This window comes from Girardinichthys multiradiatus, chromosome 7, assembly GCF_021462225.1.
Source record: "Girardinichthys multiradiatus isolate DD_20200921_A chromosome 7, DD_fGirMul_XY1, whole genome shotgun sequence".
In the NCBI taxonomy this organism is placed as follows: domain Eukaryota; kingdom Metazoa; phylum Chordata; class Actinopteri; order Cyprinodontiformes; family Goodeidae; genus Girardinichthys; species Girardinichthys multiradiatus.
In genome coordinates this window covers 15,395,821-15,420,378 of record NC_061800.1, presented here as the reverse complement: position 1 = coordinate 15,420,378, position 24,558 = coordinate 15,395,821, and the positions used below count along the sequence as shown (strand labels likewise).

The following is a 24,558-nucleotide window of genomic DNA, read 5'->3' as shown; positions in this document are numbered from 1 at the left end:
TTACTGAACAAGTCACGATGCTTTATTTATGAAAATCTCTGTGTTCACCAGATTGTCCAGAGACAGAACCTGTTTGGAGAGTACCACCGTCGACTCCAGTAGCAGTGTCTAGATGACGACTGCTTTCAGTGGTACTTCTGTCTATCCAGGACCCAGTTTGAGGACCTGCTGTCCTGCGTTAGGGGACGAATCAGCCTCCAGGACACTAACTACAGGCGCTGTATCCCCGCTGCACAACGCCTGCCAATCTGTCTTCGGTGAGTAAAATAATCTCAGCTCAATAGAAAGCTGTGTGAAGGCCACATGTGTGCTTCACAACTTCATGCGTGCCTTATTGAACAGTCCTTTTCAGGACTAAATTTCAACGGCTTTTTTCAAAGCCACCCACAAACCTCTTAACAGCAAACTTTCCTTCATCCTATGCTTACATGAATGTTTCTGTCTTTTTTATATACATGATGTTTGCAGACTGTAGGTATTGTTATCCCTTCTTTCTTTGCAGGGACTGCACTGACTGATTTGCAACACGAACTGACAGAAAAGTTTCAACTCTTTCAAAATTTGCTTCACGTCCATTGCGGGTTTTGCTTCGCTCTAGCTTCTCTCTATTCGCGCTAATCGCGCTGTTCGCATCACGTCCTTCGTATTGCTTTGCTCCTGAACCGTCTCTACAATGGGTTGACATGTAAATCACTTGCTCCTGTCGTGTCATTCGCGGTCTGAATGCATGCCGCCACGGCGGCTGAAGCTGTTTTACTGCGGTCGAGCCAGCTGCCACTTCGTAAAAGGCGGTCAAATCAGCACTCATGCAGTTTTGTTCTGCCTGAAAATCATCATGAATTGCGGTACTGGTGCTTGCTGAGATCTTAGTGAAATCAATATGTTTTAAATTAATTGATTTTCTGGTGGAGGCTGCTTTTGCTGTTATTTAAATTAGATATTTAAAAGTCCACCTGCAAATATGTAGATATTACTTTTTTGTTTTTGTCCATTAATATTCCCTAAGTTTCCACACTTATTAGAAACAAAATTGTTTCCAGTGACCAGTCTCCCATTGGGTTGACAGGACACCTCCAGATGTCACTCATCTAATTTCAGCGACATCTGATGTGGAATTTCAAAATTAATAGCCTTAAAGTAATTTTACCTTATTTTCCCTATGCTGCTGTGTTTATTGCAACAATGTTTTCAGTGTTTACTCCCACTTCCAGATTCCACTCATCGAATTTCATTAAGATCTAATGTGGAATTTCAAAATTAAAGCCAGTCAATGTTAGACATTTTCCATCTTTTACTCTCTTTTACTAAGCGGAATATATTCATGATATCATGTTTTATTGTCCAATCATTTGTGGTCTATTAGCACTAGAAATATGGTTTAAGGATGACTATCTGCAACTGCCACACCTATTGCAGTCCAGTGTCTGAAAAACTGAAGGGGTAATTGCGAAAACAGGGCAAACCCCACTCCATTGCTGTCCATCTTAGGTCATCATGAGCACTCCCCTCATCACTTCCAAGTCAGCCTCAGAGTTGGTACATTCCTTTTTCGTAAGATTTTACCTTTTGTAAAAGTGTTTCACATGTTGTTCAAATGTTTTCTAAAATGTAAATGTGTTTACTGAAATGTAAATTTGTTTCCTCAAATGTTAATTTGTTTAGTCAAATGTAAATGTGTTTCGGGACTTGTAAAAGTGTTTCAGATTTTGAAATGTTGGCTGTAGTTTTGGCCTTTGTACAAAACACCATGTTTCAAAAAGACTAAGACTTCACATCACCCTGTAAACACCAGATCTCATATGGCTGCAGCATCATGCTGTGGGATGCTTTTCTGCATTATGGACAGAGAAGCTGGTTAAGGTTGATAGGAAGATGGATTGAGCTAAATTTAACAACTGGGATACAAAGCATATTCATATGTTTGAATGGCCCAGTCAAAGTTTATCCATTTTAGAATTTGCAGCAGGACTTAAAAATTGTTGCTGGCAGATGATTTCCATCCAATATGGAGTTTCCAGTTGTGTGAAGCTAGTAGAGAGATACCCCAAAGGAGTTGCAGCTGTATTAGCAGGGATGTGGTTTCAAAAGGCTAGACTCAGTGGATTAAATACAAGTGCACTCTTTTAAGATCTTCGATAATGAACATTTTGAAACATATTTATCATTTTATTTTTCCTTCACAATTAGGTACCTCTCTGTGTTGGTTTATCACATACGATTACAATAAAATACATTGATGTTTGTAGTTGTAAAATCAAAAAACGTGAAAAGGTTAAAACATTTGCAAGGCCCAGTATTAGTGAGAGTTTTGTAAATCTAAATAAATTTAAAACATCTTCCAAATTTAAATAACATTCTCTCTACAGTTCTGTTAATGTAATTAAGCTGGCCAAACCACTTAATAACACTTTATTTCTTAGTGAATAGTAGAAATACTTTGTACCCAAGGAAATGTTATTTTAAAAACATTATTTGTCTTTAAGAATGCTTTTTGAGGATGGTAGATCATGTGGAAACATTCACACATCTTCATTCAAAAGAGATGAAGGTTGAATATACAAGAAAATTACAGCTTTGTCATACTGTCCTTGGCGTGGTAATATCCTGCGTCAGATAAACTTTAATGGTGATTAAAAATATTTTTTCCATTGTGTCAGATTATAAACAACTCACTTGAAATTAGGCTTGATGTTCCAAAAGGAGTGCTTTTTCTCTCCATCCTTGCCTCCCTCATTGCCTTCCTCATTCATTTTTTGTCCATGATGCCACCTGAGCAGTCTACGCCAATGGTTTGTCCTGACGCTAACATTACCTAAATTATCCATTCTGGGAAGAATTTTTTTATGTCCTTCACTTTAAAAATAAGTGTATCTAAGCTGATTAGAGGTGATCGCTTTGCATCAGGCAGAAATGTTTCATGCTGACCTGATACAAACAAGGTCTACCTGCGCAGTTCCTAGTGATGCTGGTCTCTATGGGAGAAAGCAACAACAGATGTCATAGGTGCTCGGGGAATTCTTGCCTCCCCTTAGAAAACCAAGAAGGTCTTTGTCTCTTCTTTGTCGGCTACTGAGACACAACAAACACTGAGTGCATAATAAAGGTAAAACCACATGTCCCGAACAATGATAAAAATATAATGATCAGGCATAACAATACAACCACTGACAGGTAAAGTGAATAACACAGATTGTTTCTTCATCAAGGAACATTTTGTCCTCAAAGTAAATGTGTTAGAAGCAGGAAAAATGACAAAACATCAGTATTTGAGCACATTTTACGAGGGCCAAATTGTGATGGCTGGACAACTGGTTCAGAGCATTTCCAGAAATGTAGCTTGTGGTACTAAGGTGTAGTATTAAGAATCAATAAAAAATGGGCCAAGGAGTTGGTCATAAATATATGCCTGATCTATGTATTAGACAAAATGAAAACGAGACATTTGGGGTGTAAACATATAAGGTGACAGTTTGATCACTGTTGGAATGTTGCATAAACAGATTCCAGTAATTAGAAGAAGTCTCGGATCAATCACACCCAGACATCAGATGCAAAAAACACTACCAGGGATACACAAAACTAGGCGACGTTTTTATTACTTGCTTCAATTAGGGAGTTTACTCAAACCTAGATTACTATGCCCTTAAACAATTTGGAAAAGTTCAGAAGATCATGCCATGATTTTGTAAGCTTCTGGTTGGTTATTTTCCAACAGCTAAGGAACCCCTGTGGACGAATTTAGGGCACAACTCAAACACACTTTCCCCTCATGTGACATCAAGTGAAGAAAAACAAAATCAGAGCAAATATGAGAAAGAGAATTGTGGCCCTCTACAAGTTTGGTTCATTCTTGGCTACAATTTTCAGATGCTGAGATGTGGCATTTTCATCTGTTCAAACAATTATATGCCAAAATATACACAATGTGACTATCCAGCCATCATAAATATTAGACCAGTGACAGGTAAAGAACCTGTCACTTGTCTTAAAGACAAACATTTGTCCATAACAAATCTTGTTATGGTGTGAAAATGTGAAAATCAACGCTGAAAGAAAAGCAGCAGAACTTGTGGAGTTCCTGGTTGAAACTGCAGAGTATCATTATCCACAAGTGAAACAAGTCATGTACCCACATGAGCTGAAAGGCCACTCAGTGAATAAGAAGCCTCTACTCCAAAAGCAACATAAAAACCAAGATTACACTTTGTAAATGCACGAAAGAACATATATCTTATTATTTCGAGATAAAATTAAACTAAATTTGATTTTTTTGGTCATAATGAACATTATTACATTTGGAGGAAAAGGGGGGCATTAAAAACCAGTAAACACCATCCCAACTGTGAAATAAGAGGGTGGCAGCGACATATTTAATAATATGCTTGCAAAGAAATCATATTATCAGACAATGATTTGGAATGTATTGTGCTTAAAGTAACCCTTGCAGATCAAATGTAATTTACTGTGATAGGTATGTATAAGCCATCTAATACAAACAGAGTGTTTTATGATCAGTTAAACACTTGTCAAACATTACAATAATAATAACAATGAAATAATCCTATTTGGAGATTCAAACATAAACTGGTGTGATAAAACAAAGAGGAAGGAGCTTAATTCAGCTCTAAGCAAATATGATCTAAAGCAAATAATTGAAGGGCCAACTAGAATAACCAAATCTACAGACTCTTGTTCATCTAGCCTCTAGTTCAAATCGACCTGACCACATTTTGAAAACATACAATTTGGTCACAGGGCTATCAGATCATAATTTAATATTGTTTCTGAAACAAATTAATAAAAAGAGATTGATTTACTCATCTTCTAATAAGTTAGATCATCTCAGAATTCCAAAATGTGAGTTATTAAATCTTGGACTTGCAATCAAAGAAGCTGGCTGGAATCAATATCGACTTTTATGACTGAACTTAAAACAACCATTAATTGTTTCAAGAAAATGAAAGGTCAGGACAAAAGAAAAATTAAATAATCTTCCATGGGTAAATAAAATGATATGGTCTATATTGAAACAAAGAGACAATGCCCTAGAATAACTTGGGGTCTAAAACAAACAAGGGACAAACAGACATGGCAACAGGAAGCCAGTAGGAGAAACCAGTAGTGAGAGCAGAACACCAGAGAGTATAAATGCTGAGTGAAGGTGGAGAATGGACCAATGAACTAAGGGAGCCAATCAAGGAGAAAATCGGGAGCAGCTGGTGTGAGCGAGAGACAGAAGGCAACTGAGGGAGATTAAACAATTAACTTTGATGAGCAGGGAGTGCAGGGAGGTAACAGAAAACATCTAAGTGAACTGTAACAATGGGACTGCCAAAAAACATAAACAGGGAGGAACCAGATCTATAAGGAAATACAAACTAAAACATCTAACATAGGAATCCAGGGAAGTAACGAATACCTAAGCGCCAGAATGAATCAAACATAAATGAACTGAAATAAAACAAATGAACATGGTAGTGCTGAGAAAAGTTAACAAAACTCAAACTCAAAACCCCAAACAGGCAGATTATGACAATTTATATGTTCCTACAACATTTATTTTACATAATAACTGGAAAGTTACTTAATAATGAAACTGTTGCAATAATGTACAAATTGAAAACTTTTATATTATGGTGTGATAATGTGATAAGAGCATTAATCCTACAGCATTGTAATATTGAATGTAGTGCTGCCAAGTAGATGTTGAAAATTTCAGCTTGACAAAATAATTTATATATGTGAATGAGAGCAGCTGTGTAGGGAATTTAGTCATTATAAAATGCAGTCTATGTGAGCGAAGACCACAGGAGAGAAAGAAAGGGCTGGGAGGCAATGACTAATATTGGTAAGCTAATATGTGAATATATACACAACTTTCAAGTGACACCAAGATCATGTAAAGAGCTTGAAAAGTATGACAACTGGATCATTTAAAAATCTGAAATTCTGGGATACTTCGTGGCCATTAATTACAAATAAAACGTGTAAAAGTTGCGATCCACGATCACAAAAAAATAAAAAATAAAAAATCTTAGCTACATTTCTTTTTAAAGGATTTTGTCACTAAATATTCAGCACTCAATATCTGGTGAATGTTATGCCTTTTTAGTGGCTAGACTAAAAGTCTGGTAATTTACTTGTTATAGACCTTTTATTTAACTAACAAGTCACATTTTGTTCTGTAGAATATACGTTAAGTTCAATAATAGGAACAGAGAATATTTGGCCTTGAAACAAAGACATTTGGTTTACAGTTAAATCCTGAAACTAGGATATAAGTTATTTCCAACTTTCGATGGAATAACAGTTGGATTAAAACCTTCAGCAATAAGCCAAGGCTATGTTGTTAACAGAAATGAAAAAATAGACATGTTTTGTTGTTATCCAATAATGTATTCTCTGTTATAACTTGAAAATGTCTTGTTATAACTTGAATAACGCATTATAATAGCATGGAAATATACTATGAGTGATTCAAAAGGTATTGGTGGAACACTTGTTTACACTACAAAATGACTGAATTATTTATTTTCTTTTGCTGGGGTGGCAGCATTGCGCCTCCTTGATGTCACAAGTATTAGTACCTAGTGTACATTTAACGGAACCGGTTCGGTTTTTGCCCCGGTAAGCCCCCCATGCAGCTGTGAGCAGCGTCGCTGTGACTCAGTGAAGCCGTGTGGGAGGAGTTAAAGCAAGATGGCTGCGGGTGAGGGAAGAGTGTTTGAGAAATCATCAAATGGGATGTTTATCTGTCGCTAACAGGATGCACAACTGTCCCGAAGAAGGAGTGGTCAATTTGTTAGCGTCGCCGGGTCAGAGTGGAGCAGTTCACCGGTTGTTTCTGCGCTGTGTTTGTTCCCGTCAGCCGTTTATTGCTCTGACATTGTGGAATTCATTAACGGCTAGGCGTTAGCAGGCAGCTAGCAAGCAGGTAGCTATCCGAGGAAATCTCCTGTCTACAACTGCTGAGACTCCTGCAAATAAACACGGTATGTATTCTAGATATTACCGGGGCTCTATTTATATGTTTTTACGTGCTTAGCCAGATATATCAATATAGGGCTTGTTTAATAGAATAAGTTAATAATTTTACTGAGTAAATTAGGTTGCTACATCATTTCGAAATCCAGTTGCACTGATTGTTTTTTTCTGACGGCGCCCGGTGAAGCGCCGCTACGGGCTAATAAAACTGAAATACAGGATGGAAACTATTATATCAGACATAACACAAAAAACCGAAACGGTTTATTACAAGGGCTGCGTTTAATTGCTGTCATAAGATGTGACTGACATAAGCCTATGATGTAAAGGCAACAGGCAAGATTCAACCAGTGAACTCCTGCCTCCTTGGTTTAATTACTGATCCTGAAACTCAGAAACACGCATTCCTCTGGCTGTTATCTCTAAACTCTGAGGCTAAACAGTAACTGTTCGATAATCTGCTGACAAACCCACGTTGAGTCAAAGTAAAGTTGACTTTCGTTGGCTTTTTAGGTTTCACATAGTTTCACAAAATAAAGAACAGTTATATACAAGGAAAGGTATCCGTAGAAAGGAATGCGTGGTTTCATGATCCACCGACGTGTGTGGATAGTCTGCCTAGGGTTACTGCGTTTAGTTTTCTGGCCTCCATCAATGTTTAATACTCAAAAGATGAACATATGATGCTCATAAAAGTTTGATGCTTTAGGTGTTTGACATATAACTCGGAGCCGCTTGTATAACCTGCTGACCTGTTGCTGGTAATTGTTGTGAAAAATGCAAATACTGTTAAGAACATGGGACCTGTAGACACATCTAGGTTTGTCTTTGATAATTTATTCGGCACTTATTGATTTTTTTTTATCTGTTGTTTAGGTAAAATAGTCTGTATATGTCACCTTTTGAGGAATTGTGAATGTGTAGACAGTCTTTCCCTTAGCTTTGCTGTTAAAAGTGTAACAGACAGATCAAATAAGCTAAATTCAGAGCAAATGTGTTGGGCTGTTTTTTCATCTCTGATTAGGTAGAATGATGATATTGATTGCATTTACCCTACATTTTCCTCGCTACGATCTTTGCAGTGGTGGTCATCCAAGCTTTGTGATTGTGACATTGCACACATTGATACTGCAATGATGATTTTTTTTGAAGCTCTATAAAATATGCATAGATTATTACAGTTATAGTAATATTAAGGCAATGTAATGCCATTTATGTCTTAAGGTTTATGGTTTAAGACCTTCATACCAGTGACTGACTCATGTCTGGCTCTTTTGCGGCTATCAGTGTCTCTTTAGTCATATTCATCTTATGCTGCATCAGTGAGTCCTGTCATAACAGACACTAGTTATGTTTACATGCTCGTCATGATCGGATTCAAATCAATAAATCCGAATATACCCTTTATATGGCCGCAAAATTAAATTATCCGATCATGACATGTGTTTACATACACCAGTCTTTATTCAGAATTGAAGCACTTTGACATGAGCTGAGTTGTGGGATTTTTCTAAACCAACTACAGAAGATGAACTTCTATCTGTACTGTGAAAAAAAAGAAAACAACAAGCCTGGAATTGTGTTGGTTCTGAGTGTTCTGAGCGTCCAGAATGGAGCCGTGCCAGGTTCTGAGAGCGGAAATGCATCGCTTTGAAATAGGCACACACTCAGGTCGGTTTGCAACAATCAGAATGACATCATCTGAAAAAGTGTTTATATGCCCATCGTTCGGATTGCCAATCGGCATAAACCAGCCCTCTCATTCGGAATACAATTTCATTACGGTCCTTTCGAATCTGATCAGAATATTCCGATTGGCGTGTTTACGTGACGCATTTTTATTCCCATCTGCCCTTTATTCCAAATTATGTCCATGTAAACATGCCTTCTCACGTTATCTGTGAAGTTTTAGCAGACCAAGAGGTTTGAGGTCGAAAAGGAGAAGAATATGATAGAAAGACTTTACTTTTTGGGCTTATTCAAAGTTTCTGATTAAAACTGGTGTTGGTTTCAATTTCTCCATTGCGTAAAATCACAGGAGCTCTGGGAAAACAAACTTGTGCTCCCACTTTTATTATAACCCAAGAGTTAGAGCTTTATACATGGCTCTGAGATTGAAATACTCAAGACTATGGAAAGGTATGCTTGATCACCAATCCTCAACTCAGGTCTTTAGGAACGCCGTCTTCCTTTAATGGAACCTGTAGTTGCACTTTGAACTCTTTTTATGAGTGGTTTTATGATGCTTTTTGAATTTCCGTGTGTGTTGCAGTACTGAACTCTGCACGTCAAGTTCAGTATATTTTCTTGAAAGTGCTTCAAGTATTTTGATAGAATTTACATAAATATTTAGGGCAAAACTTAGCCAAACTGTTTTTCTGGGATCTTTTTTTCATATCTTTACAGATCTCTGCATGATCACATAAGTTGGACGTATTAAAATAAGGAGTGGTTAAACATTAAAAGGAAAAAAAAAGGGTAAATAGTGGCCTGGTTTCCTTTCCAAACCATTTGTGTGCAGCTGCTGTGGGAGAAAAAAAAGAAAACTCTGGATGAAATATTTTCTTGTGTCCAAGTGGAAACCGTGAGTCATTCGTTCACATCATGTGGCAACAAGTAATGAAAAAAGTGTTGTACATCTATTGCAATGCTTACTTTTCTCACTGTAGCACTGAGCACATCGGCTTATTTAGTCCCAGCTTGACTCATTAGGGAGGTTCCTGTAATGGATCCCTTTTATTTATGCTATTTTGGGATAAATTGTTAGATGGAAAGGTTTTTAATACCCTTTCCGCATTTTAAAATGTTGTCATTTTACAACCCCAAGCTTCAGTGTGTTTTATTGGAATGTAATGTGATGGCCCGACGCAGCGTAATTACATAACTGTGAAGGGAAAGGACGCATGGTTTTCAGAATTTTTAACTAATGTTAATCTAAAATGTGTTGCGTGAATTTGTATTTTGCCCCTTTTTACTATGATGTTCCTAAATAAAGTTTTATATTTTGGTGGAAGGTTGTTGTGTAACCAGTAGCCTGCAGAGACCACCTGATATGTCCAGCTGGTGCAATTTAATCTCAGAATAAATGCAGCTGTCATGTGAAGGACTGAGAAGTTTGTTAGAGAACATTAGTGAACAAACGGCTTCATGAAAACCAAGGAGCACATCATAGGTCAGGGTTCGAGTTGAGTAATGGTTTAAAGCAGGGTTAGGTTATGAAACAGTAGGTCAAGTTCTGAACATCTTACAGAACACTGTTCAAGGCTTTATCCGAAAATTGAGAGAGTATGGTACAACTGTAAACCTACCAAAAAACATGGCCATCCATCTAAAGTGTCAGGCAAGGAGAGCTTTAATCAGATAAGTACCCATATAGGGCTTGGTAACTCTGCAGGAGCTCCACAGCTCAGGTGGATGAATCTGGGCAACCATTCGTTGTGCACTCCAAAAATCTGGACTTAATGGACGAGCGTTTAGAGGAAAACATCCTCCCCACGGTGACATGTGGGGACGGCAGCCTCATGCTGTGAGGTTACATTTCTTTAGCAGGGGCAGGGACGCTGGTCAGTGTCGATGGCAACCTCAATGGAGCTAAATACAGGGAAACACTGGGAGAAAACTTGTTAGAAGCTGCTGAAGACGGACGTTGAGTTCCTCTTTCTAGTAGGACAACAACCTTACACATACAACCAGAGCTTCAGTGGAACGTTTAGATGAAAGCAAATTAATGTTAGAATGGCCCAGTCAAAGTTCAGACCTAAGGCCAGTTGACGGTTTGTCTCAAGACTTGAAAATTGCTGTTCACAGAAGTTCTTCATCCAATCTGACTTCTCATTGGATGGAAAAATGGTCACATTCATTGATGTGTAAAGCAGGTAGACGCAAGCGTCCAAAGCTGCTGCAATTGCAGCAGAGGGAGGTTACAAAGGCATTTGTTTTTTTAAAGTAGTGAGTCATGGGGGTTGAATAGAAACAAAAAAACATACATTTCTTGGTAATAAATGCTGGAAAACATGCATCATTTTCCTTCCACCTTAGTCATCCATTTGTTGTGATCATTTTAATTTTTCTTGGTCCACGATTGAGTTTGAGCTGCCAGGACACGCAAGGCTGATGAGCTACGAACAGAAAAGACAGCTACATGAGAAATATATCCTGTTACTTTTTCTGTTCATGGCACATTTTAAATGAACACCTTTTAAGTATATATGCAGTGATAACAAATCTATGGTACATGAATAGCATCTGCTTTTAGAAGTGTAGGTAAAGTTTCTTCTTTTAGCAGGAAACTGAATGAATTTGTCTTTTTATTGTTTAACTGAATAAATAAACCTTCCACCAAAATGAAGACGGAGGACTTTGTCGTTGCATCGTGTCAACTTTTCTTTGGTTTGTATTTTTTTTAGCACTCATTACTTGTGTGGTAGATTTTCTGTCATTGCCTAAGTTTCCACCTAGCACGTCACTGATCAGAAAGTAGTGGTTAAATTTGTGTGAGATGGCGCGTCTTTTATCTGGAACTCACTTTACGATTTCTACTTTTTAAATGGCGCTATATTTTAGAGTTAAACTTGGAGCTCAAATCGAGAGCAGACTCTTCACACAATTAGGCTTTGAGTATACAACATAAATTTGGTATCCATTCTAGATACATATATGGAACCTTTTTTTAGTTGTGAACAGAAAAGCGTGACTGATTTTGACATTTAAAGCAAGGACACTTGTCCATTTGCTGGCTTTCTTAACTTCCACAGTAAACAGAAGGAGGACTTGTTGTAGTTTTCCCTACTAGAGAACTGAAACGGTTTCCTTGGTAATGGCATAGTGCAGAGGATTACTTATATTTGTTGGGGAAAACACAGGACGCCTTTGGCATAAGTGATTTCTACATAGTTGGATTGTTTTTGTTATATTTTTTTTTCTTCACCGCAGCATAAAAAGACAGCATAAATCTCAAGATATAAAACATGTTTCCAATTATTGTCTCACTATTTTTACAGAGATACATTTATAGCGTAAAAGGGGTTTTAGCTCTAATTAAGTACGTAAAATGTAGTGATTGTCGCATCGCCCCAGGTGCTCTGATTTTTCGTACCTCATCAGAGTTTAAAAACGTTGTTGTGACACAGAAAAGGTGGAAGTTTAAAGTAAGGAGCTGTTTGTTTTTGTCTTCACAGAGTGGCGTCCCCGTCCTGACTGGCTATGGAGTGGAGTTGGCTTCAGACTGGATGACAGGGTCCACAGGGAGGACAGGATAAAAAAGTCTCTAAATCAGCAACACGCTTCCCATTGGCCCCGGCTGATTGGCAGTGACAGCTCGTTCAAGCGTCATCCTTTTTCTCTGATTGGGATCACCTCCCCTCCCCTCCCCCCTCTCTGTCCCTCTTCTCCTACTTTTCCTTCCTCCTCTGTCCACATCTTGTCCTTTAGTTCCCCTCCTGAGCTCTCTCTTTCTGCCCTGCCCGCATTGTCTCTGTACTCAAACTTTCTCCCTCCCCCTGGTTTTTGAGTCTGTAAGGCCTTTCACCTGCCTCCCGCCGGGTTTGGAATGAGCTGGCTTAGCAGGTTGAACCCGCGGTCCGGCCGCAGCGCCGTCCCCTCCGCCGCCCCCTCCAGCCCGTGCACTGCCGACCCAGAGACCTGCCTCATGGTGTTTGAGAACCACTGGAGACAGGTGTGCTGAAGACACCACCTACTTTGTGAAACTTTACAAACGCAAAATACCCTCTCACACTTTTTTTTTTTCTTTTCGACATCCTGTTTATTTACTTTGCTGGAGTACTATTTTTGAAATGCTTAGCTGTGGTGTCATTCGCTGCATCTGGTCTGCATTAAACCAAATGTTAAGTTTTGGTTAATACATATAATGATGCCCATTAAACTGTTGGCGTATACTCTTTATTTGCAATATTTTAATATTTTATTGTAAGATTGTAGTAATGCAGCTGCAAACTGCACGGTATTTGAATATTTACTTATTTTTTGAAATGGAAAGAGAAAAAGGAAGAAATAAAAGCTCCAAAGCAGGAATATTATGTAAAATCCAGCAGTGAATTTGGCTTCCCTACAAGGTTAGATATGGTTGCAGTTGTGGTTGGCACTCGGTTAAATTATGCACTAATTCTACTCCCCTAATTGGGAAAACCTTTTTTTAGGAAAGAAATCGGTCACATCTGGAAGCAGACATAATCTTAAAGATTTATTACAAAAGGCCAGGAGATAGTTTGGCTAATAGGAAATTAAATGCTAACATCCTGAATTTGTTTTTACAAAGGCATATTGTAAATTTGCAAGGAATTAAATGTTCAAATAATCATCAGAGTTTAGAAAAGGCTTCCACAGTTTTGTAAACACAATATATGCTTTAAGTCAGTGTTGCCTTTCTGACTCTCTTCACAATTGCTTGTACAAAACCACATGCAAACTGGTTTGCGTCTGCAAAGCTGATCCAGAAACCAGGTACTAATCGGATTGCCTGTGTTTAATCAGCAGCACAGCGGGTACAAACTTTTTAGCATGTTTGCCTTTAGGAATATGCAAACCATATAATAATGACCCAAATTTATGGGAGGGGGATATGCAAATGTAATCCCTTACCACTCGCTATGCAATGCATCAAAGCTGAAAGGGATTGTGGTGCTGTTTTTGAGTCTAGATTTTGCACGTTTAAAATGCAGATATTTACTGGGACTCAAAAATGTTTGCTGTCACTGTAGCCAGAAGGAGGCATAGATTATAGAGGAATAGGAGCTGGATCAGCTGGACTTTGAATGTGAACATATGCCAGGGGAGCTTGTTGTTTATACAGTAAAAATAATTTAGTGTCACCAAAAAACTATTTAAACAATCAAACCCCTTGTATAACGTTAATATATTGGCAAAGCGAATTCAGTAAAATTCATTAAAAAACTAATTTATTTTTATGTACATGAATGTACAATTTAAATTCTTTGCAGGGCAGTGATGTGACGCTATGTTTTAAAATTAGCAAAGCTATAATATACAGATGGCCAACTCCTACAGCACGCTACTTTGGACACAGGTCTGCCCTCCTGCGCAATAGCCTGTAATCCAATATTTTGATTAAAGTCAAAGCAGGATGTAGTCTTTGCCTCACTGGTCCATCCAACGAACATGAAGCATCTGCTCACAGAACAACTTGAAACTCAGCCTTCTGCATGCACAATTACGCATTCAGAGGCGCCCTATAAACTCGTCAGTGCAGAGGCTAAGATGACAAACCTGCTGCTGTGAATAGTGACGACAAAGGTAAAAAAAAAAAAGCAAGACCAGAACGGAACCAAAGGAAAAAAATCAGCAACTGGACCATTGATAATGATGCAGCGCAACAACACCTGCAGGTTTCAAGCAACACAGCAGAGGACCTGTGTGCTTTTTCTCTTGTGCCCCTGGGGGCAGTAGCATCCAGTAGCACACACAATGTCCTCATTTAAATAGGGCGGTCTGCATCTCTTTTGCACCTGTTTTCTATTGCAATCGCAATCTTTGAAAATGGCATGCAACACGCCCACTTATTGCATTTTCTTTTTGTAAAAGCAATTTAGCGCCCCTTATTGGGATCTTTCAAGATCCGGGCTGTGATGTTTCTGCTTAGTCACAGTGTGATAATCCTGAGTAAAAACACCAAAGTTTCAGGGTGATATGTTAAAAATTTCAAATGAAAATTACACGACTTAGAGATATTCGACTTGGAATGAGGAATGAAAAAAAAGCTTAGCCCGTTTGAAGCTCTACGTTTTTAAAACTTCATCTTGGTTTATCTTGATCCCTGAACCTGGTCCATGCCTGCACCTATTTTACCTGGCTGCATCAAACCACTGAAGAACTCTCCGTTTTTCTCATGTCAAAATCGACTAGTTTTGTGTCGGCTTTAAAGTTTCTTTCCAGTTAGCTATAATCACACTCTCGACTAAATCCTACACTGGCAACAGACTCTGTGCCTCCAGCTGCTGTTGTGTATTTTTATAGCTAAAAGCAGAAATGAGACTAGTTACACATTTTCAAGTCTGTCATTGCATTAAAGGATCTGACCATTGAGGAAGTGGGTTGTGTTATGTTCACACATTAGGTTGACTGTCTCAGTGCTAACTCAAGTAGCCAGTATACGTTAATAGCCAGTCTGGCTCGTGTCCAGTCCTTGAATAAAGGTTTTATGGCTCATAGAGCTCCATCTCCTGTTGGTGGTTTAAACGCCTTGGAGGCTGCATTACACTGAGTGCTTGCTGGATATTTGCTCTTTCAAGTCGATGCTTTTTGTTCGATGTACAATCATCGACAGAAGTAGCCGTGGTCCTGATGTTGCAAATGTCTAAAAAAAAAATGTATTACAATACGAATCTCTTTTCCTACATGACGAAGTGGGCACTAACATCTAAAATGCTTAGAAGCTGTCTATCTGCTATGCTTTTATAGTTTCATTGATGTTATGTAGCATTTCAGTCATTGCTGCCTTCCAACTTCACAGAAAAACCATTCTTGTTAGGAAAAAATACATATCCTCACATACATGTTGTCAGATTGTGCTACCTAAATAGAATTAAACTGAAAATGATCTAGTTGCACACAAATTTACGTCTAAAAAGAAATTAAGTGGAAGTTAAAATGTTGGTTGTGTGGGAGAATAGTTTTGTCACAACATTAGCGGTGGTAGTTTTGTACATTTGTTTGTAGCTGTGTGGTAATCCATCACATTTTCTGCACCAGTTTCTGCAGCTTCATCATGATGTGTTATTCTGACTTGTCATTCTACTCATTGTGACTACACATAATAATGTTGTGAAACCTCACCACATTAGTGCTGTTAAATTCCTCTTATTATAGGCATTAGTCTTTTCTCAGCATATCTAAACCTTCTTAGGAATTTGTTTTAATATTTCCGGTCAGGCACAGGTATTAGGTTTTAGGGCCAGAGTTGGGCCAGACATTCTTGAAAACTACTAAGATTGGATCAAAATACTACAGTTTCGAGGTATAATGTTATTTACTCAATGATTTAAAACTAAAATGTATACCAGTATCTAATTCTTTTTTAAAAGCACAATGATTCTTCCTACTGCTGCGAAATAAACCATTTTGATTATTACAGTTACAGTAATGTTATGAATGTTATGTTATTTGAATGCATATACACTTAATCAGAAAGCAGCATGAGTAAAACAATCACGTTTCCAGTCCGCCAAATTTGTCTTTCTTGATATGATCCAGTCGGGCATAGGAAGAGAGAAAACGGAAAAGTAAAGTAGCCTACTTTCAGCCTGTTCACCAGCAGTGTGCAGCAACATGTGGGAAGGGCCTGTGCCGTGTTACCCTATGCTAGGGGTTCCCAAGTCCAGTCCTCCAGAGCTACTATCCTGCAACTTCATCTGACTGAATTGATTTGGGGAAATGAGGAATCTAAAAGTTGCAGGATGGTAGAAGGACTGGTCCTGGCTCTTTGACTGGCCTACTAATAAATCCTCTTAAAACTGTAGGAACATAACATACCCTAACATATTAAAACCTTGGTGTACCTTGATGCTGGTTTCCATCCGATCCCTAATTAGACACTGACAGAACTTTGGTATTTAGCTCTGGACCAAAAGTTGTTCAAGGCAGTAATTCCCCCATACTATTCACAGTGCTTTAGCTGGCCGTGACTGCAGCTGCCATCAGTTTGGTTGGAGTGTCGCTTCTGTTACCTTAATCTTGGCAGACATCTCTCCCATTTAATAATACGCCTGTTCTTTACCTTAATTTTCTGTTATAAAATAAAGAGTCATCCATTTAGCTTTGATGCTGGACTCAATCTAAACAGACAGACTAGTGGGAATATTTCTAAATTTGCACGTTTTTCATCTCTTCTTTCAGGTGCATGTTTATGTCTTCCTCGTCTGCTTAAGCACATCTTTTGAAAGTATCTCTGGCTTTTTAGGCAGTCTCTAACCAACCTTGTTACTATTGTATTCCATCTTTACCATTGTGCATTGGGTGGAAAGAATATGTTTATTTTGCTGCCCCTTCTCAGCACTGTTGGACCTGCATTGATTCTCTTTTGGCTACATATTATCCGTGCACAGCAACCCCTTTAAATGGGATTTTTAAAACCTAGAATACCCCAAGAGCTAGGGACTTTTAAGGATAAGAGGAGCTTGATAAGGGTTTAAAAGCATCCCACTAACTTTAATTTTATTTTTCTTCAGGTCTCTTGGGTCTTGGATCAGCGAGAGACGTCATCCTCGAACGACGACCTGACAGCGGTGCGGAATAACACCGACCAGATGTTATGTCTGCTGGCAGAGGAGCGACCCGCTGAGAGCACGGAGGGGGGCCCTCGTGTGGCGCCCATGGGCCCCATACTGGAGCTCGTCGTCACAGAGAACATCCTGGAGCGCCTGGTTCAGTGGCACCTCCGGCGCGGCCTGGACCCAGACAGCCAGGGGGCTCTGCTCAAGTTGTTTGAAATGCTCATCGGCCAGTCCCAGCAGCCTCTGCTGCAGCACACAGCCGTTCTTCACCCCCTGTTGAGGCTGCTGGGAGCATGTGCTGACCCAGAACTTGGCTGTCCCCTGGCCTTGGAGAACAGCCTAGTACTGCTGCTTAATCAGGTACACAAGAAAAAATACTTTTTCAAAATGTTTCTGTGTTTTTATGTTAGATTTTAATGAGAAAACCATTGTTCTCTGTGTTATACTAATAAGTAGAGGTTGCACAAAAAATGTGCGTGTTTGTTTTGTACTACTTCTGCCTCATACTGCACCTAATTTTATTTCGATGCATATCATAGCTTGAAGGTAAAGTACCTGAACTGGAATTAACTAAACATATCTGGGTCCTGATCTGCTACACTAATCTTACTTAATTTACCATGTTTCTTTCAGTTTTTAGTGCAATTCATTTTCATTTAGACAGTGCTCTGCAAAAGGTTTTCATGTACATGAACCATGGATGTCGAGGTGTTTTATTTGGGCTTCATGGGATAGATCAAAATGATGCACAGTTTTCTACATTTTTACAAATAAAAATCTGAAATGTGTAGCCGGTATTCGGTCCCTTTCACTGGAATAACAACTATAAGTCTTTTAGGGGATGTTTTGTTTTCTATCTTTACCCATTCATTGCTAAATCGCTCAAGATCAGTCAGATTGGATGGAGAACATCTCTGAACATCGATTTTCAGCTCTTGCCACAGATTCTTAATTGAATTATGTCAAGTTTGTGGTTGGAATGCGTTTAAAATATAAAACAAGCTCAAAGGGGTATGAATACTTTTGCAATGCACTGTAAACTGTACAGAACATTTTCCATTTTTGTTAAATCCTTGCTTTGAACTTCACCAAATAATTATTTGGACTTCTTGAATCCCCAACAGGTTTGTGTGTCCATGGCTCGGCAGCCGGTGGTCCTAGAGATGCTGTTCCAGGCTGCTCCGGCCCAACAGGGTTCCACCAATCTGCTGATCTTCTCGCTCCTAGTGCCGTTCATCCACCGGGACGGAGCCATCGGGCAGCAGGCACGAGATGCGCTGCTGCTGGTGATGGCGGCATCAGCAAGTCACGAGGCAGTGGCGCGCTACATCGCTGAAAACTCCTATTTCTGCCCGGTAAAACTCGCCTTTTTTTTCTTTATGTGCCAGTATTTTTTTAATAAAATAACTGAGGAAAGATCAACGTTGAATTTACAGACTTGTATACGGAGGAGGTTATTCTTTTCATGGCCAGATGTAAAGCCAGGAGGATTTTAAACTAAAACGTAGACACAGAATTATTTGATTTTGACTGGTAATATGATCTTTGCCATTTTGTTAGTTTTTCAGCTGATAAACACAAATCTAAAGGAACCGTTTTGGATCTTGCATCAAAATTATTTATGCTGAAGAGAAACTGACCTCTTTATTAATATAATAGCTGAGGAGTGCTAAAAAAGTCTCACCCTGGCTTGCTTTCTGACTCTTGCTCTTAAGAAAGAGGTGGGAGGTGTATGTGCTGTGCAACTCTAATGCATCAGTCATGGTGTGTGGTAATGGATGCAGAAGAAGATGACTATGCACTCTGACAGATCAGCCATCCTTATCTACATCCTATCAGATAGTTTCCTGTGGCTATCTCAGAAAGGAACCGCGGTACTCAAAGAAACGGCCATGCTAAGAGGAAAATCTCAAACCATGTTTTAAATCCCTTTTATTATACAGATGGAGCTTCATGATGTGCATATCAAGGTTTTTCCATATCCATCCGTTTATCTTTGCAAACCTTTTTCAGTAAATTCTTCAGTTTTTCCATTGTTTTGTATTGAGACAGTCATCACTTAAGGATGTGTGTCTTGGTGTTTGCCATAAAACAGCAGATTCAGCTAATTACTATTAAAAGATTTCATTTAAAAGGTTATAAGGTCATTTGTTATGTTTTATAAGAGTCACCTAACAGATGATCTGCATTCCTTCTTGCAATTCCCTTTAGCCGCCACCAGATGACAACAAAGAGTTACTAAATAACATTGTGCACCTTGATTTATTTTATGCTCTCAATGGTTTCCTGCAGTGAGAGTTTGCATGCATACATATACATTTCTGCTGGACCATTGGGTGTAACCATTTCTATAGAATACAACGAAGTGATTTTTATATGTCAGTTTCAGTGTAGTGATCAATACCTCCATCTTTTGACTTTTTGTGTATACTGTGGTGTATTCTGCTCGTTGTTCTTCCAGCAGTTTCAGTGTGACCTACTTACTGCTAAAATGGTCCAGTGGAGGTTGCATTAAGGACCAAATGCCTGACTCGCACTGTTTTTCTGTCTTTCCATGCTAACCCATTACAAATTCAGTAATTGAGCAATTGCAAAGCCTCAATATGTGAGACGTTTCTTTCCTCTGCATCCAACACTGGCCTTTGCTCCTGTTCTAAATGGAATCTCTTTTCATTACCGAAACTAACCTATTTTATTCTAGATACATATTGTTTGTTTAATAATTGTATTTGTTTAAAAAAATGAAATGATCCAGAACCGCGAAACCACTTTTTCGCAGCACTGTATTTTAAACATTTGTATTTCCTCCTATATGTATACTGAGCTTTAACATTCTGGTCCCTAAGCCCTAGATCAGGTGTGGACAGTGGAAGCCGGTCCTTGTGGTCAAATATAGTAATGCGAGCAGAGTTTGAATGCATGGTGCCCAAAATGTTATATTCCACCAAATACCACAAAAAGCATCCATACAGTCCTTTGTGATTGCAGTTTTGCACTGATTGATGTTGATGACAATGAATCCATGTGATCAGGACCTTGATTCAATACTTTGGACTAGATCTGGTTATCCCTGCCTTTTATACAGGGTGGGCCATTTATATGGATACACCTTAATAAAATGGGAATGGTTGGTCATATTAACTTCCTGTTTGTGGTACATTAGTATATGTGAGGGGGAAAACTTTTCAAGATGGGTGGCGGCCATGGCGGCCATTTTGAAGTCGGCCATTTTGAATCCAACTTTTGTTTTTTCAATAGGAAGAGGGTCATGTGACACATCAAACCTATTGGGAATTTCACAAGAAAAACAATGGTGTGCTTGGTTTTAATATAACTTTATTCTTTCATGAGTTATTTACAAGTTTCTGACCAGTTATAAAATGTGTTCAATGTGCTGCCCATTGTGTTGGATTGTCAATGCAACCCTCCTCTCCCACTCTTCACACACTGATAGCAACAACGCAGGAGAAATGCTAGCACAGACTTCCAGTATACGTAGTCTCAGGAGCTGCACATGGCTGTAAACAAAGAGAAACTTGTAAATAACTCATGAAAGAATAAAGTTATATTAAAACCAAGAACACCATTGTTTTTCTTGTGAAATTCCCAATAGGTTTGATGTGTCACATGACCCTCTTCCTATTGAAAAAAACAAAAGTTGAATTCAAAATGGCCACCACCCATCTTGAAAAGTTACCCCCCCACATATACTAATGTGCCACAAACAGGAAGTTAATATGACCAACCATTCCCATTTTATTAAGGTTTATCCATATAAATGGTCCACCCTGTATATTTTTTGAGGAATCCTTTGGCTTAATATTGGTTTATACTGGGTTAGTAAACACAACAAAATTTATCAAACAATGAAGGCCCTTGTAAAACTAAATTATTTTACATAACCTTTATTTAAATACTAATATTTTAATTAGAAATATCTGTATTTCCATAAATTAAACACATCTGAAGCCTCCTTTTTTAAAGTTGCAGTTATTCTTAAAAGCTGTCTACAATGTACACCTCATGACTTATTTGACTGGATCATTGTGAAATCTCTGCTCTTCCCCAGGTGTTGGCGACAGGGCTCAGTGCCCTCTACTCCTCTCTGCCCAGGAAGATCGAAGTGCGAGGAGATGACTGGCACTCCCTGCGGCGGGAGGACTGGATGGGTGTGTCGTCGCTCGTGCTTTTTATGAACTCTTTGGAGTTCTGCAACGCCGTGGTGCAGGTTGCGCATCCCATGGTCCGCTCTCAGCTCCTGGATTACCTCCACAACGGCTTCCTCGTCCCCGTCATGGGCCCTGCCCTGCACAAGGTCAGAAGGGGAACCAGTGGTCTTACGTTTAGTTAGAAATGGTTTTCAAAGTTCTGTTTCAAATATTTTAAAGTCTGTTTACCGCAGTGCAGAATATTTGAGTGGGAATAAACTGAACCACATTCTTACCACTTTGTATGTCTTTAGCTACTTGCTGATGTTCCTGAAGTTGAGGTGAACTGGCAAAAGATTTAGACATTTAGAATTTAAATTTCTTTGCTTTAATTGGTGTTGATGAGTCAGAGAATGAGTCAGTTATTTTACACTGAAGAAATTGCTCAATTCTGCCGTTAGATTTGCCACATTGTTCTTCTTTAAACAACATTTCTGTGCGTGTGTGTTTGTAGTCGTCGGTGGACGAGATGATCGCCAGCACCGCCTACCTGGATCTTTTCTTGCGCAGTGTAACGGAAACATCACTCCTCAAAACCTTCCTGCGCTTCATCCTGCTGCATCGCCATGACAATGACACCATCCTGGACACGCTGCTCACGCGTATCAGCAGCAATTCAAGGGTCTGTATGCATGTGTGTTTGTTTCTGAAAGAGCCTCGAGGCCCTAAAATGAACATAGTTGTGTAGGTGTCGAGTGGGCTGAGGGCAAAATCTGAAAGTAGAAAACCGAGGCTTCTGGTTTATAGGAACAAAAAGAAAACTAAATCTCTTCATGTCTGCTGCAACAACCTACTTTTCTGCTGGATGTTTATATTCAGATACAGTATCTCTCAGGTGAAACGTTTGCACCAGCTCTGAAATTCTGTGCAAAAGAAAGAGACATGTAGCTCAATGGGATGTTTGGGAAAATATAAATGGGATGTAATCCTCTCTTATTGCATGAGCTTCAAAGTTATCTATTTAAAAGTTAAAGTAGGACAGACGTCTTCAGAGGCCAGCATTAGATAACCAGAAATGCGCACTTGGTAGCGCTGTTGACTTGCAGTGAGAGAGTTCTGGGTTCGACTCCCGGCTGGGGGTCTTTCTGCATGTGGTTTTGCACAGTCCAAAAACATGACTTAATCAATCAATCAATATAGTGGGTTGTGTTATGTTCACACATTAGATAGGCACCAGCTCCTCATCCACATCAATGCTTTAAGCCAAAAGTAGAACAGATCTTTGTATGTAGATGATATCTGTGTATGACTATGTGCTCATCAGTTTCCTTATTGTTGTAGCTCTGCATGGTCTCACTGAGTCTCTTCAGGACTCTCCTGTCCCTGCATTGTGAAGACATCATGCTGCAGCTCGTTCTCAGGTATATCTGAGTTTTCCTAAGCGTTAATATTAGAGGTGCAACGATACATTCAGCTCATCAGATAAGATGAAACACCATATTGGGTTCCATAGAACAAGACCATATGATTTTAATAGAAAACTAAGAATTCAACATGAACACAAATCAAAAACATTGTTTTTAAGGATCTGATATCAGTGTAGACAATTTAGTTCAGGTTATAATCTGTAACTATGGTGCTTTTCAAGCAGGACCTCTTCTAATGTGGTACTAAGCCCAAAAAATAGTTGTGAAATTGCCTTTTTCTGTGTTTTCTAAAGACCAGTAAAGGTTAGCATGAATAACAAACTGTTTTAATAAAGCCCTGGTCAGTGCACATGTCAGTTTTATTAAGTCTGAGAAACAAAGATTTTAAACTTGAATTAATTAAATGCATTTAATATTTCTTAAGAAAAATGGGGAACTAGCCCTTTACTATTGCACTAAAGGCGCTAATCAGATGCTAACTTCAGCGTTATGTCTTCAGGTTTAAAACTGAATGTGGTTTTAAAAAAAAGGATAAAGGTTTAACAAATCTTACACAGTGCTGGTCTTATAAGCGGTGTAAAATAGTTTAGTGCAGCAATTTCCCCTCAGTGCTTCCAGAACATCCTTCACCTTTTACGTTTTCAACCTGGTACAGAGGAAAGTGGTGCAAAGATCATCATTTAATTTGGCACTTCTTACAGTTTTGTCAGTGTGATTGTAAACGTTTTGAGTTTGAACACATTCTTTTGACCAGTCTATGTTATCACAGCTAGGTGAAATGGTTGGTGGGACCTTGAAAAGTCTGGTTAGCACTGTATTTATGTAGGTTTTACCAAAACAAATCATCGTGGTGCCAAAATATACATACAGTGCTTTATAAAAGCAACCACGCTCCTTGTTTTTTACTCTGTTTTGCCATGTTAGAACCATTACCTTCAATGTTTTTCATGCGATGGACCAACACAATGTAACACATATAATTGAATTTCTTTAAACCTCTTCACAGCTTTATTCCTGGCCTGTGTGCTGGGTTCCTTGGTTCTGTTTATTTAATAATGTTCTCTGACAAACATCTGAAGCCTTCACAGAACATCTCTGTTTATACTGAGAAAATAAGACACACAAGTAGACTGTTTAATAATTAGGTGACTTTTGAAAACAACTGGTGACACTGGATTTTATTTAAGGGTATTATAGTAAGGGTGAGTAAACGCACAAATGTATTCTACACATTACAGGTTTTTATGCATAAACAATATCCTGAAGAGCATATATCATTTTCACTTCACAATTACCGTTACATAAAATATGTTAAAATGTGTTGACATTGGTGCTTGTAGCGTGACAAAATGTGATAAAGTTCAGGGGGTGTTGATACGTTTTACGAGGTGCTGTACATTTTCCGTGTATGGATCAAATACCAATAAAAAATCAATAAAAGCCCATGTGTCTGTTTGTTCCCAGGTACCTTCTGCCCTGTACCCATGTAATGCTGAGTCAACGTCGCGCTATCAGGGAGACGGATATGTACGGAAAGTCGGCGAACAAGTTCCTGTCCCTGATTCCGGAGTGCTGTCGGCTGAATGCGGCGAGCTCCGCCGATCGGGATGATGATAATCCATTCTGGGGCAAAGGTGAAGGAAGGAAAGGGTTGCATTGTGGTTGAAAACATCAGTAGGAAAACGATTTCAAAGTATTTCATCTGGATTGACTTTCCTTGAAAGGTAGCAGTAGAATACAGTATGCGTTACCTGG

General features: G+C 38.9%; 1 protein-coding gene across 2 annotated transcripts in view; it reads left to right on the top strand.

Annotated features, from left to right (window-relative positions):
- The first annotated feature begins 6,525 nt into the window (after nt 1-6,525).
- The window catches only part of fhip1b (FHF complex subunit HOOK interacting protein 1B), a 31,973-nt gene continuing 13,940 nt past the window's right edge, over nt 6,526-24,558 (top strand). For both annotated transcript variants that reach the window (XM_047370425.1, XM_047370423.1), the window contains exons 1-8: nt 6,526-6,992; nt 12,162-12,658; nt 17,184-17,588; nt 18,353-18,583; nt 21,298-21,543; nt 21,891-22,058; nt 22,718-22,797; nt 24,268-24,437. In XM_047370425.1, coding sequence (XP_047226381.1) covers nt 12,533-12,658; nt 17,184-17,588; nt 18,353-18,583; nt 21,298-21,543; nt 21,891-22,058; nt 22,718-22,797; nt 24,268-24,437 — 1,426 coding nt within the window. In that variant the 5' untranslated portion in view covers nt 6,526-6,992; nt 12,162-12,532. The remainder of the gene's footprint in view (nt 6,993-12,161; nt 12,659-17,183; nt 17,589-18,352; nt 18,584-21,297; nt 21,544-21,890; nt 22,059-22,717; nt 22,798-24,267; nt 24,438-24,558) is intronic.